The 16,376-nt window shown below is 41.5% G+C and overlaps 2 protein-coding genes across 2 annotated transcripts in view; both read right to left on the bottom strand.

Moving 5' to 3' along the window:
• Positions 1 to 260: 260 nt before the first annotated feature.
• The window catches only part of NOM1 (nucleolar protein with MIF4G domain 1), a 368,675-nt gene continuing 352,559 nt past the window's right edge, over positions 261 to 16,376 (bottom strand). Inside the window, exon 12 of the transcript XR_012655178.1 lies at positions 261 to 271. The gene's annotated coding sequence lies outside the window, so the exon portion shown is untranslated. The remainder of the gene's footprint in view (positions 272 to 16,376) is intronic.
• Positions 13,851 to 16,376, bottom strand: part of UBE3C (ubiquitin protein ligase E3C) — a 189,246-nt gene continuing 186,720 nt past the window's right edge. The window contains exon 23 of the mRNA XM_032783876.2: positions 13,851 to 15,538. Coding sequence (XP_032639767.1) covers positions 15,368 to 15,538 — 171 coding nt within the window. The 3' untranslated portion in view covers positions 13,851 to 15,367. The remainder of the gene's footprint in view (positions 15,539 to 16,376) is intronic.

Below are 16,376 nucleotides of genomic sequence, written 5' to 3'. Positions count from 1 at the left end.
CAGTATGGCATATGCAGAATCAGCAATCTCTCAATGTGCTGAGACAGAGTTTTCCAACACAGTCTTTTTCCTAGTTAGAATCAGTTTTTTTCTTAGGAATGACACTCCTTGATGTTGAAAATTAGAGAAAAGCCTCCTGCAAATTAAGGGTGTCTGAACTGAGTTAGGAACCCTAAGATCTCTCCTTGTCCCCTTTTCTTTATAATTAAATATTAATGTTTATTTATATTTGTAATCCTCCCGACTGTGATGCAAGAGCATGAATATCAACCTCCAGGCAGACTGTTAAAAATCAGGGCACAAACCCTAACTGGTTCTGAATTCTAAATGTAGATTTCACCAACCAACTCAGGGCCGGCTCCAGGCACCCACTCAGCGAGCAGGTGCTTGGGGCGGCCAAGGTGAAGGGGCGGCACGTCGGGCTCTTTGGTGGCAATTTGGCGGCTGGTCCCTCGGTCCCTCTCAGAGGGAAGGACCTGCTGCCGAATTGCCACCGAAGAAGAAAGCGGCGCGGTGGAGATGCCGCCAGTCACGATCGTGGCTTTTTTTTTTTCATTGCTTTGGGCAGCAAAAACCCTAGAGCTGGCCCTGAACCAACTGCACCAAGTGCAAACTCCTCAGGCACTTTAGCAGCCTTAACACGGAGACACAGACAGTTTCCTTGGGTATTCTGATCTTTCTTGTCACCCACATGTTATACTTATAAGAAGCACACAGGATCTTTTTCAGGGGAAACGGCAATAAAGCCATGTTTATTGAAGGTACAACAATTAACACACACACACACACGCTCACTGTCTCTTCTTCTCCTGCCAGTTGATGTTATAGTTACCAGTCCAGACTCCAGATCAATCTAGTGGCCAGCTAGGTTGATCACGGGTAGGTAGGAGCTGGGTTCTGTCAGTTGTGACACGATGCTCCAGGGAAGTCTTGGCAGGACAAACGCAAAGTGTCATGGCAAGGCACCCTTTTTATATAGTAATTTTCCTTCATTGAGACCAATGAGTTTTTCACCATCATGATGTAATCAATTGTTGCCTGACGAGTGCTTGTTTTCTTAAATTGTCCTTCTCATCCTTTATCTTGTTCTTTCATTGAGTTCCTCAGGGAGTTACCCCATGCTGGTTTTGATCACAGCTATCTTGTCCCCACTGATAACTTCCTGTCTCATCTTTTGAGTCATCCATCTGCCCTCCTCTGACATTTCAATAGGGGCGTGTTGCAACCTCCTGGCGCCCTTGCGTCTGTCTCCGGTTCCTCCCTAGACAATCTGGTTCGGCGATGGCCTTCACACTTCTCTTAACACTCACATTTCTCATCACACACAGAACTTACCCAGAACACTTTGAACAGGAACATCAAGTTGCAATGCAAAAGAAGAGCAGTCACTGCATTCTTTTACTTCTTTTAAAATGCTAAACCTACAACACAGTGGTGACCCTGAAAGGTCCACTACTGTCTTGAAATCAGCTCAGACACAGATTCTGGCTGAGTTCTCTCTACCAGTGGTCCATTAGGCCATTCCTTTCTGTTATTCAAAAAGGGTGGCTGGCCTGATATGATCAAATCATACACTAATACATTTAATACCTGCTCCATTATTATTCTTTATCCTTCATTCTAAACTATAAAAAAATACAGTTATGTGTGTAGTAGTAGGATTTTGTTTGTATCTCTGTAATCAATGGGCCCTTACATAGGGAATCTGAGCAAAATTCAGGTAACTCCTGATCCCAAAGGACCAGTCACTTACCCCATGTCAATTGTGCTTTTGAAAGATTCACACTAAAAACAATGTTCGTAGCCAATCCTGTAATAAATTATATGAAGATTTATTAAATAGAGAGTTATTTACAAGATTAAGGCAAGCAAGCAGACACATGAATGAATTACAGTCTTAGGTTTCAAAAGGTAATATAGACGTCTATAGTCAGCAACCTCTATTTAACCTTTAGGGCAAACCCAGACTATGCAGCTGGGGATCTCTTGCTTATACCTAGAATCACTTCCCCTTCCTCTCCCACTCGGAGTCCAAGCAGCACAGAAATTCCTAGTTTCTTTTGTTTGGGGTTTTTAACTCCCCTACTGCCACGTGCTCTGAGCTGCAAGCTCAGCTGATGGGAGGAGTCCACTTGCATGAGTCATCTTCATGAGGAGGAAAGCAGAACTACGAAAAGAGTCTTTAGTCTTTTTGTTGATAGTGTCTCAATCCAGATGTAAGGAGTTTTCAGTTGTAAGAGCCAAACCTAGCCCATCAGGTATCAATGGGTCTCCTCTTTCAGAAGAGGCATAACAATTTGTGTAGAAAAGCAACTCTTCACACCAATTAACATCCTGCTCCTGTACGGTGAGTCATGCAGTCACAGAGGCTCACAATACACCCACTCAAATGCTACATTACAATATGGAACACAGATATTACAAACAAGATTAATGGATGTCATAGACTATCAGGGTTGGAAGGGACCTCAAGAGGTCATTTAGTCCAACCCCCTGCTCAAAGCAGGACCAATCTCTAGACAGGTTTTTACCCCAGTTCCCTAAGTGGCCCCCCCCCACAAGGATTGAACTCACAACGCTGGGTTTAGCAGGCCAATCGCTCAAACCACTGAGCTATCCCTCCCCCAAATGCAGTAAATCACAAGCATTCAGTAGAGTCCAAACACTTTCTTATAATTCTATTACCTATTTAATCAATATTAACCCACAAGTGACCCAAACAGATTCCAGCTATGGATCTGTCAGTGTCCAGCTGAGACATGGAGACTATGACTTGAGTGGCACCTGGTCTGCCAGCATCATAGTATAACAATAGCACCTAGAGACCCTGATAGGCGATTGGGGCTAGGCACTGTACACACACATAGGAGCAAGACAATCCCTGCCCCCAAATCCTCCATTCTCTAGGCATGATGCAATGCCAAGTGGATAAAACAACTAAACAGGGAAGGAGTTGGTGAAGGTAAACTGTGAAACAATCCTGGTTAACTTAATAAGAAGCAGTAGCAGCACACTCTTCTGCCTAACCATTGCAAGCATCACAGTAGACAAGCATTTAAGGGGGCATGTGAAAGAGTACAAAGTATGGCTTCACAGATTTGTACAAGTAGCTGCCCCCAAGCACAGAAGGCAGCATGGGCAAAAAAAGGCACAAAAACACTGCGAGGAAAATTGCCCTAATGAGAAAACTGGCATACTGGCAGAGAAGAGGCTGTCATCAACAGTTTAACAACATATAAGAGGTGATATGTGAGGCAGGGCTAAGCTATGGAAAGATTTATAGGCAAAAATCATGAAGTTTGTGTTTGATACAGTGGCGAAGAGGTAGCCAATGGTATTCAGAAACTAGAGAGGGTCTTCTGGAACACACAGTTTCTCCTTGCCTAGCACTTGTGCTGGAGGGAAGAATCCCCTTCAAAAGGATACCCAACCCACGGTAGGCAGTCTAGGCTTCTGTTTGTCGCTAGTGTCTGTGAGCTTTGGAGTCTTCCAAGTCACCACAGCCGGTTGCACTGAAGTGCTCCATGGGTCCAGCTGTTGGTCCAGATGTCTGGGATGGGGAGACTTTTTCAGGCTTGTTGGCAGATGGGAGAACCTTTAGTTCTTTGGGATGGCTCACTTTGGGGATTAGTAAGCCAGGTAGTATAGATCAGGAAAGTACTTGATGCATTATAGGTCCTTGAAAGTCCCCTTCATATCATATTAAGAAGCCCGCCCTAGAAGGGATGCAGCAAACCAAGGGGTCTGAAGAATGTCCATGTCTCCTTTTCCTATCCAGAGGAGGCGTGCTGTAGTGGTCTAGGGCCTGAGGGCGTACAACCAGACAGGTGTCCAGAAAGGTGGGAAGCTCTTCAATGTCCAAGTGCTCTGTATATTTATCTATCATGGAGCCTTCCTCCAACCACTGGGAGACTGAGTCCAGATTGAAGGAGTAGCTGACCAAGCGAGGCTTCTGCCACATCTCTTACCAGAATCTGAAGAAAATAACAGAGCGATCAGAGGATGCGACTGAGACAACCTGGGAGTCAGTCAGTACAATTTATGAATTCTGTCTGAGACTGAATGCTCCGTATGTAACTTTACCAAGACACAAACTCCAGTTCGAATGTGAAGCCTATTTGCACAGGTGGCGGAGGGTGGCTAGGGCTAGAGGAGGCTTAGCCCCTCTAAATCTACTTCAGCCTTATTTTTCTGAGCCACCTGTGTGCATGCCAAGCTCACTAGGCAAAGCCCCACAGCCGATGGTGCTGGGGACAGGAAGAGGGATGGCTGGGCTGGGGGGGCCTCATCTGTGTGTGGACATGCATAAATGATACTGTCATTGGCTTCTCCAAATCTGAGATGGGTGAGAGCCAGCTGGCCGGAATAGGGCACCTGATCCAGCCCCCTGGGACAGGACCACTGCTTCAGTGGGAGTGTGAGATGGGCTTAGCACCCCAAAGAATATTTTCATCAGCCAAATATGCCTCTGTCTTCTCGGCTAGCTAGTTGCCTCCATTTTGGACTGAAATTCCAAAGGCTGGAGGCAAAAGAATAACAAAAGATGGTTGTTGACTTAAAGTGCTGTCCCACCGAAAGAGAATAGCTCTAAATAGTAGACTGGCTCCCAACCAGGAGAACTTTCAGGGGCATTAAATCAGCTGGCAGGGGTCTGTAGTCTGCTGACAGAGGCTACTGAACGTTATAAACGGGCAGGAGCTGCTCTTTTTAGGGACATTTTTCTTCAGTTCAAGAGAAGGGAGAAGTAAGCCACCAGGTAGGTGCCACTGCCAGCTGAGACAGTGAGGGGAGGGGGAGCACTGCTTACTTCCCTGAACACAGATGGTCCCCAAGGACTCCAAAGGGAAGGGTGAGGAGGGGGGTGCCAGACAGAGGATCTGCATCCTGGCTGTGCACCTAGGGACCCCGAGACTGAGGCAGTCGCTGGGCTCCATTAAACCTGTTGACTCTTGAAACACTTGGGGACCCAATGGCTGGGTTCTTTAAGCTGTCTAGTGAGGTCTGGGGTGGGGGTACTCAGCTGGTACCTATGACAGTCACAACAAAGGAGCATCCTTTTGAGAGAAGAAGTTACTCCTCCATGCATCAGGAGAAAATAGCCTTCAGTAATAAGAAATAAATCCCTATTACTGTAGAATAAAAAATTTTGGTACTCGGGTCTATAGCTTTTTCACCTGATGTCAGCACTTAAAATGATGGATGTTGTGCTATCATGAAAATAATGTGGCATCATTCCATGAGGTATAAGCCACTCACATAGTTCCCAGCTTTCTGGATTAATTTTTATGATATATGAAGGTCAGATATGGATAAACCTAACAGAATTGAAGAAATGTTGGGAATAGGCTACATTAGAGACATATTAATATAGTACTCCTGACATAGTAATGATTATGGCCTTTCTTGCATGCTGCTTAATGCATCTAGTTTTTCTATTTACAGATAGCAGTTATTTTTGGAATTAGCAAAAGGCTAGGAGATGCATCAAAGACTGCTCTTAAAGTTAAATATAGTACAACCAGCAAAGCAATTCTGGAAAGTCTCATTTAATTAAACACTACCATTAACTTCTTGTTGATAGCTTATCAGAAACAATTAGATCTGAAACATTGGTGGTACACTGAACATTTCAGACTCCAAACAGACTCTGAACAGAAATATTTAAAGCACAAAAAGGAAACGAAGAAATAACCAGCTTTCATGCTAGTCTCCTAAACTTCTCTACAAATTTTTCATCAGAACTATATTAATACATGATGCCCAGCAACTTCTCTTGAATCCAGCTGCATTTACATACATCCAGACTCCTCTTTGTAATTCAGGCCCAGATCCTCAGAGGTATTTGGACTCCTAATTTCCATTGCTACAACAACAATGCATAGTGAAATCAATGGAAGTTAGGAATTTAAATACTTTTGAGGGTCTGGGCCTAAGAGCCTAGATTGAACGGATGTTTGTTGACACAATTCAAGCAAGAATAGCCAACTCCATGTGCCTTGGGAGTTTTCCATGGAGCACCAGCAGGGGCTCCACTGATCAAACCTCATCTGTGGACCAGTTTGAGAATTGCTGCTGTGGATTATCCACAGATCTGGCGGTGGTTCCTTTTGGTTGCATGCAGAGCTTCATCAGCAATTATGCTGAACATTCCACTTTCATTAACTTGATCTATGATTTGCTTTCTTATCCATAGGCCCACACCAGATATTAGTTAATTCTGTAGAGTTTTTTGATCAATTGGTAGTATTACAAGGAGTATTTAAAAACTGTCTCTGCAGCACTTTGCCTCCTTCATCAATCCTGAGCCCTAGCAAGGCTTGAAAATGACCAGGATTCTCCTATGGTAAGAGGTTAGTCAAATCACCATGGTTATCCTTTAATCTCACATTTGTTCTTACTCACAGGGTCAGATCCTCAGCTTGTGTAAATTGACAGAGCTCCACCAATGATGTCCAGTTACAGCAACTGAGGAACTAGTCCTGTATTGTTAGAACATTTTTGGTTTCAGTAAAAAACAAAATTGTCAGACATATAGATGAACATAATTTGTTGGGGAAGAGTCAACATGGTTTTTGTAAAGGGAAATCATGCCTCACCAATCTACTAGAATTCTTTGAAGGGGTCAACAAGCATGTGGACAAGGGGGATCCAGTGGATATAGTGTACTCAGATTTTCAGAAAGACTTTGACAAGGTCCCTCACCAAAGGCTCTTGAGCAGAGTAAGTTGACATGGGATAAGGGGGAAGATGCTCTCATGGATTAATTGGTTAAAAGATAGGAAACAAGTGGTAGGAATAAATGGTCAGTTTTCAGAATGGAGAGTGGCAAATAGTGGTGTCCCCCAGGGGTCTGTTCTGGGACCAGTCCTGTTCAACATATTCATAAACGATCTGGAAAAAGGGGTAAACAGTGAGGTGGTGAAATTTGCAGATGATACTGTAATAAGTCTCTGTCCCAAATCTGGACCTTAGCGTCCAAAATCTGGGTGCTTAGCATGAACCTCCAAGCTTAATTAATTACCAGCTTGGATCTTATCTCGCTGCCACCAATCAGGATTCTGAGTACCTGATAAACTCTCTGGTCTCCCCAAACCTTTCCCTGGGGGACCCCCAAGACTCAGATGCCCTGAGCCTCCAACAAAGGGAAATAACCCACTTCCCTTCCTGCTCTTTACTTCCTCCCAGATTTTCCCACCCTGGGGATACTAGGAGATTTCCCTGCTTCAATCCCTTGAAACACAAAACAGAGAGGACGATTTACCTTCCCCCCTCCTTCTTCTCCCCCCTCCCAGTCTTTCCCTGAGAGAGACAGTACTCCTGGCACAGAGATTCCTATCCCCTTGCCTTAACTAGGAAAAGAAAATCCAACAAGTTTTAAAAAGAAAGCTTTATATAAAAAAGAAAGAAAAAACACATGACATGATCACTGCATCAAGATGACATAACACAGGGCTATTGCTTAAAAGAAAATATGAATAATCAGCCTTATTCAAAAAGATATCCAATTTAAACATTCCAGCAACTCCACACATGTAAATACAAAATACAATATAAACCTGTTGCTTTTCCTTTTGTACTCACAACTTGGGAACAAAAGGGTAGAAAGAAGCTTGGAGATAGAAAAAAAAAAAGCTCTTCCCTCATAGCCGAGAGAAAACAAACAGGCAGAACAAAGACAAAACACACCCAGAAGTTCCCTCCCTCACTTTGAAAAATCCGGTTTCCTGATTGGTCCTCTGGTCAGGTGTTTGGTTCCCTTTGTTAACCCTTTACAGGTAAAAGAAACATTAACCCTTAGCTACCTGTTTATGACAGATACAAAGCTACTCAAGATAGTTAAGTCCCAGGCAGACTGCGAAGAGCTACAAAAGGATCTCTGAAAACTGGGTGACTGGTCAACAAAATGGCAGATGAAATTCAGTGTTGATTAACGCAAAGTAATGCACATTGGAAAACATAATCCCAACTATACATATAAAATGATGGGGTATAAATTAGCTGTTACCACTCAAGAAAGAGATCTTGGAGTCATTGTGGATAGTTCTCTGAAAACATCCACTCAATGTGCAGTGGCAGTAAAAAAGTGAACAGAATGTTGGGAATCATTAAGAAAGGGATAGATAATAAGACAGAAAATATCATATTGCCGCTATATAAATCCATGGTACGCCCACATCTTGAATATTGCATGCAGATGTGGTCGCCCCATCTCAAAAAAGGTATATTGAATTGGAAAAGGTTCAAAAAAGGGCAACAAAAATGATTAGGGGTATGGAATGGCTTCCATATGAAGAGTGATTAATAAGACCGTGATTTTTCAGCTTGAAACAGAGACGACTCAGGGGGGGATATGATAGAGGGCTATAAAATCATGACTGGTTTGGAGAAAGTAAATAAGGAAGTGTTATTTACTCCTTTTCATAACACAAGAATTAGGAGTCACCAAATGAAATAAATAAGCAGCAGGTTTAAAACAAACAAATGGAAGCATTTTTTCACACAACGCAGAGTCAAGCTGTGGAACTCCTTGCCAGAGGATGTTATGAAGGCCAAGGCTATAATACGATTCAAAAAGGAACTAGATAAATTCATGGAGGATAGGTCCATCAATGGCTATTAGTGAGGATGAACAGGGATGGTGTCCCTAGCCTCAGTTTGCCAGAAACTGGGAATGGGCGACAGGAGATGGATCACTTGATGATTACCTGTTCTGTTCCTCCCCTCTGGGACACCTGGCATTGGCTACTGTCGGAAGACAGGATACTGGGCTAAATGGTCCTTTTGTCTGACCCAGTATAGCTGTTCTCATATTCAGTTATTTGTTTTTAGACACCTTTATGGAATGGGTGGTTAGGTTACCTGACCTGACACAGGTCAGAAAGCACAGTATCCACTATTGGAAGGAGCTGATCTAGCTAAGAGTGGAGTTTCAGTACCACAGCGGTGCTCTCAATTCATGACTGGGCTCCCATTGTTTCCTGTCCTGCTCTTCACTTTTCCTTTAAATGGGCAGGATATTTGTGTTTCGCTGAACAGATTAACAGAGTATGGGATCTCTGCCCTGTATGTATATTACAAAAAAAATCCCATCCTAGAAACCCAGACAATTCTCCTCCAGTCATTTGTCCATATACTAACCTAGGAAACAAAAACAAAATGGCACTTCTCTGCGAAATACCAGCACCATTCACAATCACACAGGAAATACTGAAAGAGATGCAGGTAATTCTAAAAACCTTTTTGAAAATTTCTGAGATTTTTTTTTTAAGTATACAGTTTCACGTGAACAAGATATTAAAGGTGATAACTGTTGTTATCCTTAAAGGTACAAGGATTAAGAGACCCGAAATAAACAGGTTTCCTATTCCACAGATGGGGCTCTGCCCTAATCAGATTTAGGGAAAAGGATTTGGGGCTAGAGTCTCCCCGGTAGCTGAAACTGTGCTCTGCAGGGTATTTATGCCATTTTGTTTCCCATCATAGCCCCCTAATTCATGAGGATGGTTTGTTTTCATTACAGTCCTAGGGAGCCCAAGATTGGGGCCCTACTATGCTAGGAATACTGTTTTTCCAAGTTTCCATGTATAATCTGCACAGGAGCCAAGATCAAATATGACAGACATTCAGTTTATTTAAAGCATTTGTTCAAAACATCTGTGAAGGCCTAAATAGTTTTAGTTTCAGAGAATACTTTGATTATGTCCTGCTAAATAAATAACCAAAGAAGGCCTCATTCAGATGGGTGGAATGGATGCCAGCCAGTGAAATGCCTCCTCGTACTGTTATGCAAATGATCTACTTTTTCCCTCTATGCTGCAGAGGCAGCAGATTTATTGTCTGAACAGATTTCCAGACTCTTACAGGGAAGTTACTAGTGTTGCAGGTGACATTTCACTGAGATGATGAGAGAGAATTTTGTTTTAAGCAATTGGGGGAATGGCAGCAAGGGATACCGATTAGTTCTGATAAAAATGGAAACAGCTATAGAATTGTGGCAAGCAACCGAACACCCCATAAGGCAGGAAGTTTTGAAACTGAAAAAATAATTGCTTGAATTTTTTTTAGGAATCAGCTAATCCTCCGAATGTCTTCAACTGCCCTTATTGCCTCCACAGTGTGGCCACTGATCAAGTTCAGATGACCCTGTAATGTTGTTATAATATGTTCGGTGGCTCACCTAAATATTTCCTCTAAAACAGCTTCTTCTCTTTTTTACTCCCACATGCTATAACAGGCAGTCCTGACACCAGCTACTAGGGGCAGCTGAGTCACAGAATTCACACCAGGATTGAATTTGGCTTAATAGGAAATCTAAACTTCCAACATCACGATAGTGATGTGATCTCTGCCCCAGCGGTTCATACAATAATCCAGAAAGCACTGGCAGGACCGAAGAGCCACAGGGAAGCCCTGGCTTAAAATTCAAGCTTCTGCTGGCTCAGTCATGAGATTACAGATACTGCGAATACACACATACTTATCACTATGCATGGGAGTAGTCTCACTGGCTTCAGTGGGAATACTCAGCTAGCAGAGCATTAAGCAGGCATATAAGAGTTTGCGGGTTCATTGTTCTATGTCCCTGACCCACACTAATTTCAGCTAGGTTCTGAAACGGCTCAAGATCAATTCTTGAAAACTTTTGCAGCTAGCTACGTTTTTACCGGCAGATGATGGCCTCTGCAGGATAAAAAAACCAAAACAAATTTGACAAGCTCTTGAAAACCATTCTCTAACTAGCATACCACATGGAACCTATTAATATTGTGAAGCAGTTGGGTCTAAGTTAGGAGAACAGCAAGAAGAGCATGAAGGAAAAGAAACAGGCAGAAAAACGTAAACTCCAAAGGCAGATCTTCTTAAGAGCTAAAATAGAACTCCTTGAAGTTCTGTGAGAATTCATTCCTGTGCTTGCTTCTTCAAAGGATAACATTCGCTACAATGAGTGCTCTCTCCCTCATGCTTCCATTCACCGAAGAAGGGTTTTGTTCTTCCTAATGGTGTAGGATAAGCTGTTTAAAAAGGGGATCATTGATGTTTAGGCTTGTTTTTCAAAGATATGCAAACAAAACAAAGCCAGCAAGGCAGTTTGGCTGATGACGTACTTGGGAATTTTTGAACGTAAGGCTACAGGCTTTATGCTTGATGTGTGCAATTTTGTCTCAGGCTCAGAGAATCATGAAGCTGTAGCAGCCTCTACCTCAATATAGGGTACAACTAACTTTCAGATTATGAAGCTCTGTTTTAGTCTCATATAACCTTAGCTTGGAAAATTTCATGTGTTCTGAAAGTGACCAGATTTACTCCAAAAACAAAAGAGAATGTTGCTGGAAACTTTCAAGAAAAGTCAAAGTTACTTTATTCTCAAAATCTAAGTTAAATAAAAATATAGATATCCTGCTCTGTGTCTACACAGCACATTCATTTCTTCCTCTCCTTTAGAGGCAAATTGTCATAGAAAACAGAAAAATATTAACACAAGCTTTTACATCGGGGCTATTATTCACACAGATTTAGGTATACACCTACATTTGTTTGTATAATTATAAATAAATACAGAACAAACATCATTTCACTTCTCACAAAAATGACCCAAGAAAAACAATGTTCCTGTTTTGTCTGAGTGTTGTGCCATTTTCCACCCGACAGGAAAAGATCACAGCTGCCCACTAACATTTTACGAATAGTTTTTGGTTTAAACAGACTGAAGTTCAGCATTAGCTCATTGCACTTCCCAAACTGCTCACTGTGAATTCCAAACTCTTTTGTGGTTCAGATTAGGAAATTGATATTAGGTTTGCTTTAAGAGATGCTGAAAAATTGTCCAGACCACTGCCAACAGCACCAGTAAATTAATTTTATTTTAATTATGGGTGTAAGCAGGGTCTGAATGAGCTCTCCCCTGACATCTAGTGATGAGCTGAGGAAGGGGACTTCAGGAGCCGACCTTGTTTGCATGGGCACACCCATCCTGCCAAGGTGCTCAGCATGATGGGGCTGTTTTGCCCAAATGATCACTTTTGGCTGGTGTTGGGTCAAAAGTCACTTTGCTGTTGGGGCAGAGGTACTAAAGGGACGGTATCCTTGATGCGTGAATCAAGGGCAGATGAATTGTGCTTGACATACCCTGATTGAGGGACTCACCCTCAACTAAAATGCATGCAGTAGGCAGGAGACATGGGTGCCAAAGCCCAGGAGAGCTGGGAGAGGGTGAGGACAAGTACTTGTACCTGGTGGCGTGTGTCCTGTCTATTTGACTCTTCCTCTCTCCCCTGTGTAATAACAGAGCTGATTAAGACTCAGTTGAGAGTCTTGTTGCACACCAATAGAGCTGAAATCATGGATAACCCGGCCTAAGCATTAGGCCTGCTTTGGGACAGTGTCTCTCATGGAAGAAACTGCCAAGTCTGCACTAGCACTGAGGCTTCCCCGCTAACAGCACTACAATCACGCTGAGATCTGTGTTAAATGGTGGCATTTTATGACATCCCTGAGGGTGTGCAGTGGGGAGGTGAGCAGCCAGCAAGGCAGCTGATGCCAGAGGAAGTGTCCAGACAGCAGGGAAACCAAGATGTCCCCCTGAGAGCTCATGCAGATGCACTTCTGAACTCTGGGTCTTCACTGACCAATGTCAACTGTGAGTGGGATGCGGTGGAGGGAGGGGCATGTAAAAGGAGCCTTTGGTTGCTGGACTTAAAAACCTGAGGCAAAAGGACACTGCTCAACATATTCTGGGGTGGGTCATTTACTTATGGTTTTAGGTTTATGATCCTGCTCGTGGCGTCTTCCCAAATTAATGCCAGGTTACTTCCCTCCTTTTATTCCAAGTTTCTTTCCTGCCCTCGGCCTCTGTGCTTGTGAGTGGGGTAGTATTGCCTCTCAGAAACGTCTATGGGGTGATGTGTAATTTTCCCAGGTTACTGGGTGGGGGCTCGAGCCAGTTCTGCGTTGTATTGTTGAAAAGGAACCCTTAGATATTGAACCTGGCCCTTGTGGCTGCCAACTCCAACTGGCTGAAGGGTTACATGGGATACCCCTAACAGGAATGTGGATGTATTCTCCCTTTTTACATACAGACCCTGGTCAAATTTTGATCTAACTGAAATCAATGGTGAAATTCCCATTGAGATAAATGGGAGCAAGGACCAAATTTTGCTCCCATTTAAGCAAGTTTTAACTCTAAGGAAAGTTTGGAGCAGGTTCAGGATTTCCCCCTTCGTGCGTAGAAAACGATAAAAAAACAAAATGATTGAGGATTAAATACCAACTCTACAGAAGAAACTGATTACGTGGAACATTTCCTAATGGTCTACAAAGCTTGTAGTCACATTCCCCTGCAACAAAATTTTTATATTTATAGTCATATAGTCACTTCTATATAGTATACTGTTCCTCCTCCTGTAATCTCATGCCTACTCCAGTCTCTGTTCCCCAGTACTTGTGTCAATGTCTAGGAATGGATGTGTGTTAGGCCTCTTTACAAAACAACAAAATGCACACATTACCAACCATTGTTATGGGGCATGACTCCAACACAATCTTGGAAATGTGAATATTTAATAGAAAAAATTTAATTTGCATTTTACAACATACAAACATGACTATCAAATTGTAGCAAATGAATTCAATTGAAAAATATTTTCAAAATATTTTAAGTAGTGGGTCGGAAAACAAATAATGTTACCTACAGGAGATGCTCAGCTTTGCTTTTGAGAGGAGGCAGTAATACTATTACTGACCTCTTCTCAGTTTTCTGATCCATAATTTACGTAGAAAAATATACAAGAAACGAATTTTTAGGTAAAGGATATGTTGGGTTTGTAATATTTAACAAATAAAACAGCCTAAAGCAAAACCAAAAAGAAAACAATTATTTTATTTCTGTACATCAAGACTACAAATAGTATTTTAACACTTCATTTATTACCCAAATTAGGAAATTATACATTTTATACGATACTAGTAAACACCTTAAAACCACTCAGTTTCTCCACATTTAAAAGTATATTGCTGGTTACTGCTTATTAAATATGAAACCCAACAGAGCTTCCAGTGACAGCAAAATAGTTTTAGCATAATGTCTGTAAATTCTGTTTTTTTGTTAGTTATTATTAAAAACCAGAAAGGAGGCACATTTATGCATCTTATAGTTTGACTTATAATTATTTTTTTAATTGAAAGCAAATTAAATGTGAACACAAATCTTGACTCAGTGATGTACCTATTATTAGATAACTGATTCCTTTCATATGAATCCAATTTTTCCCTTGGCCATCAAATTATGTTAAGCAACATGTTCCCACCTACTTGTCTGAGCAGAACTGCTAAGAGCCAGATGGATGCAAAAGCTGCTTAGTCACAAAAATAATGAATTAAGACAAGTTTCTACAGCACATACATGGTATTGAAAATGAAGAGAAATGATAGGGAGAAGGAATTTGAACACTGCAGGCTTCAGATATAAAAGATAAAGCCTGATGCTTTGGTTGAAATACTTTTAATAGTTGTTACAAGGATATTTTTTCCAAAGTCATGACTACTGTATGTACTGTGTATGCCATAGGAGTTTGATACATTGAAAAAAAAATCTTTACAGGCACAAAGGAGAGACAGAAACAGAACAGAGAAAAGCATGGATAGTCTCGTTTGTTTACAACTATGTCCAGCTGATCATGACACAGCCAAAGGTAGAACTTAAAAATAATCATGCAAATCCAATTTCTTGAAGATATTTCAGAAAGCACAAATAAAATACCAATGTTATATCTCAGTGTCTGCTATCTCAAGAGATGGTAGTTTAAAACAAATCCATTCTGTTTTAATTGCAACAACTAAGTTTTGTAAACAATTCTACCACATGAGAAAAGATGTGGGGTTATCAATAACAAGCATTTTCAAACTCTCAGTTCTGGGATATCTGCAAACATCTACTTCCATCTAAAGATTTATAACAGGATGTTGAGACCTCTCTTACCCCAACGTGCTGCACTACACACAACTTTATTGCCAGCTTGTAGAATTATTTATATTTGAACAGCACAAAGCCAAAGCTTCATCTTTGGTTAATTTCAATGAGATGTCACTGTTCGTTAAATGTGCTCTTGCTTGGCATAAACACAAACCCCAACCACATTGCACACAGCATTCATTATTGAGTCATAATAAAGAAGTTCCAATGTAAGTTTAATGACACTTAACTAACGAATTGTGTATTTAAAAATGAAACCTATTTGAGGGTATCTGATAAGAAATGAGAGCTGCAGAAACCTAGACTGAGTTCCCTTCATCTGCTTGGGTATGGGTGCTGCTTATGGAGTAGGCACTGGTTAGTTCCTCTGCAGAGCTTCTGTTTAAACCTCAGTTCAACTCAGCTCAGCTCAAATCCAGCAGCACATTCAATGGCGTAAAGAAGTTTGCTCCGCATAAGGTTTTCATCATAAAACTCAGGAAGTTTCAGCAAGTTCATGCAGGTACTGGCAGTGGGCAGCCTGTCTAGGTCAGAGCCTCCATTGTGAATGCAAAATGCAGGATATAACTCCTGGAAAATACAAAAATAGGAAAAAATTAAGATACACACACCCAGGCTAAAAAATAATCCCATGACAATCCACAAACTTCTGGGCAAAGAGCAATTAGAATTTAAGTCTGTTTCAATGGCATTTCCAAAGGTTTAAATAGGTCATAGAGGATTTTTTAAACAAAGGGCTGGGGGAAAGCCAACAGGTGCGGAGGAGCACAAGGTTCAGGCAGTGACATCCATTAGGGATGAATTTATTAAAGGAGGAACTCTATATCCTAATAAAGAGGATTGGAACCAAGTTGGTAAGGTACAGGTAGAAGCTGGGAGGTCAGTCAAATGTAAAAAAGTCCTATTTAAATATAACATGAGGGCAAGCAACTGAATATTGACAATATGTAGAAGTTCTTATAGACAAATATTAGAAGTCTAAATACGACGGTGGGTGAACTAGAGTGTTCGGCATTAAATGAAGATATTGACATAATAGGCATCACAAAAACTTGGTGGACTGAGGATAATCAATGGTAAGGGTACAAAATATATAGGGATGGCAGAATAGGTTGCATTTGTGGGGAGAGCAGCCCTGTCAGTGAAAGAGTCAAATAAAGTAAAAATCTTTAATAAATAAAACTGTACCATAGAATCTGTATGGGTAGAAATTCCATGCTTGAACAATAAGAGCACAGCAATAATAATATTCTATGACCACCTGAGCAGGCTGGTACTGGTGACTGTGAAATGCTCAGGGAGATTAGAGAGGCTATAAAGGCAGAACATGCAATAAAAATGGGGGATTTCAATTATCCTCATACTGACTGGGTACATATCATGTCAGGAAGGGATGCAGAAATAAAAT

The sequence above is a fragment of the Chelonoidis abingdonii genome, chromosome 2, assembly GCF_003597395.2.
Source record: "Chelonoidis abingdonii isolate Lonesome George chromosome 2, CheloAbing_2.0, whole genome shotgun sequence".
NCBI lineage: Eukaryota > Metazoa > Chordata > Testudines > Testudinidae > Chelonoidis > Chelonoidis abingdonii.
The sequence above is the reverse complement of the archived record's forward strand: the minus strand, read 5'-3'. Positions and strand labels throughout refer to the sequence as shown.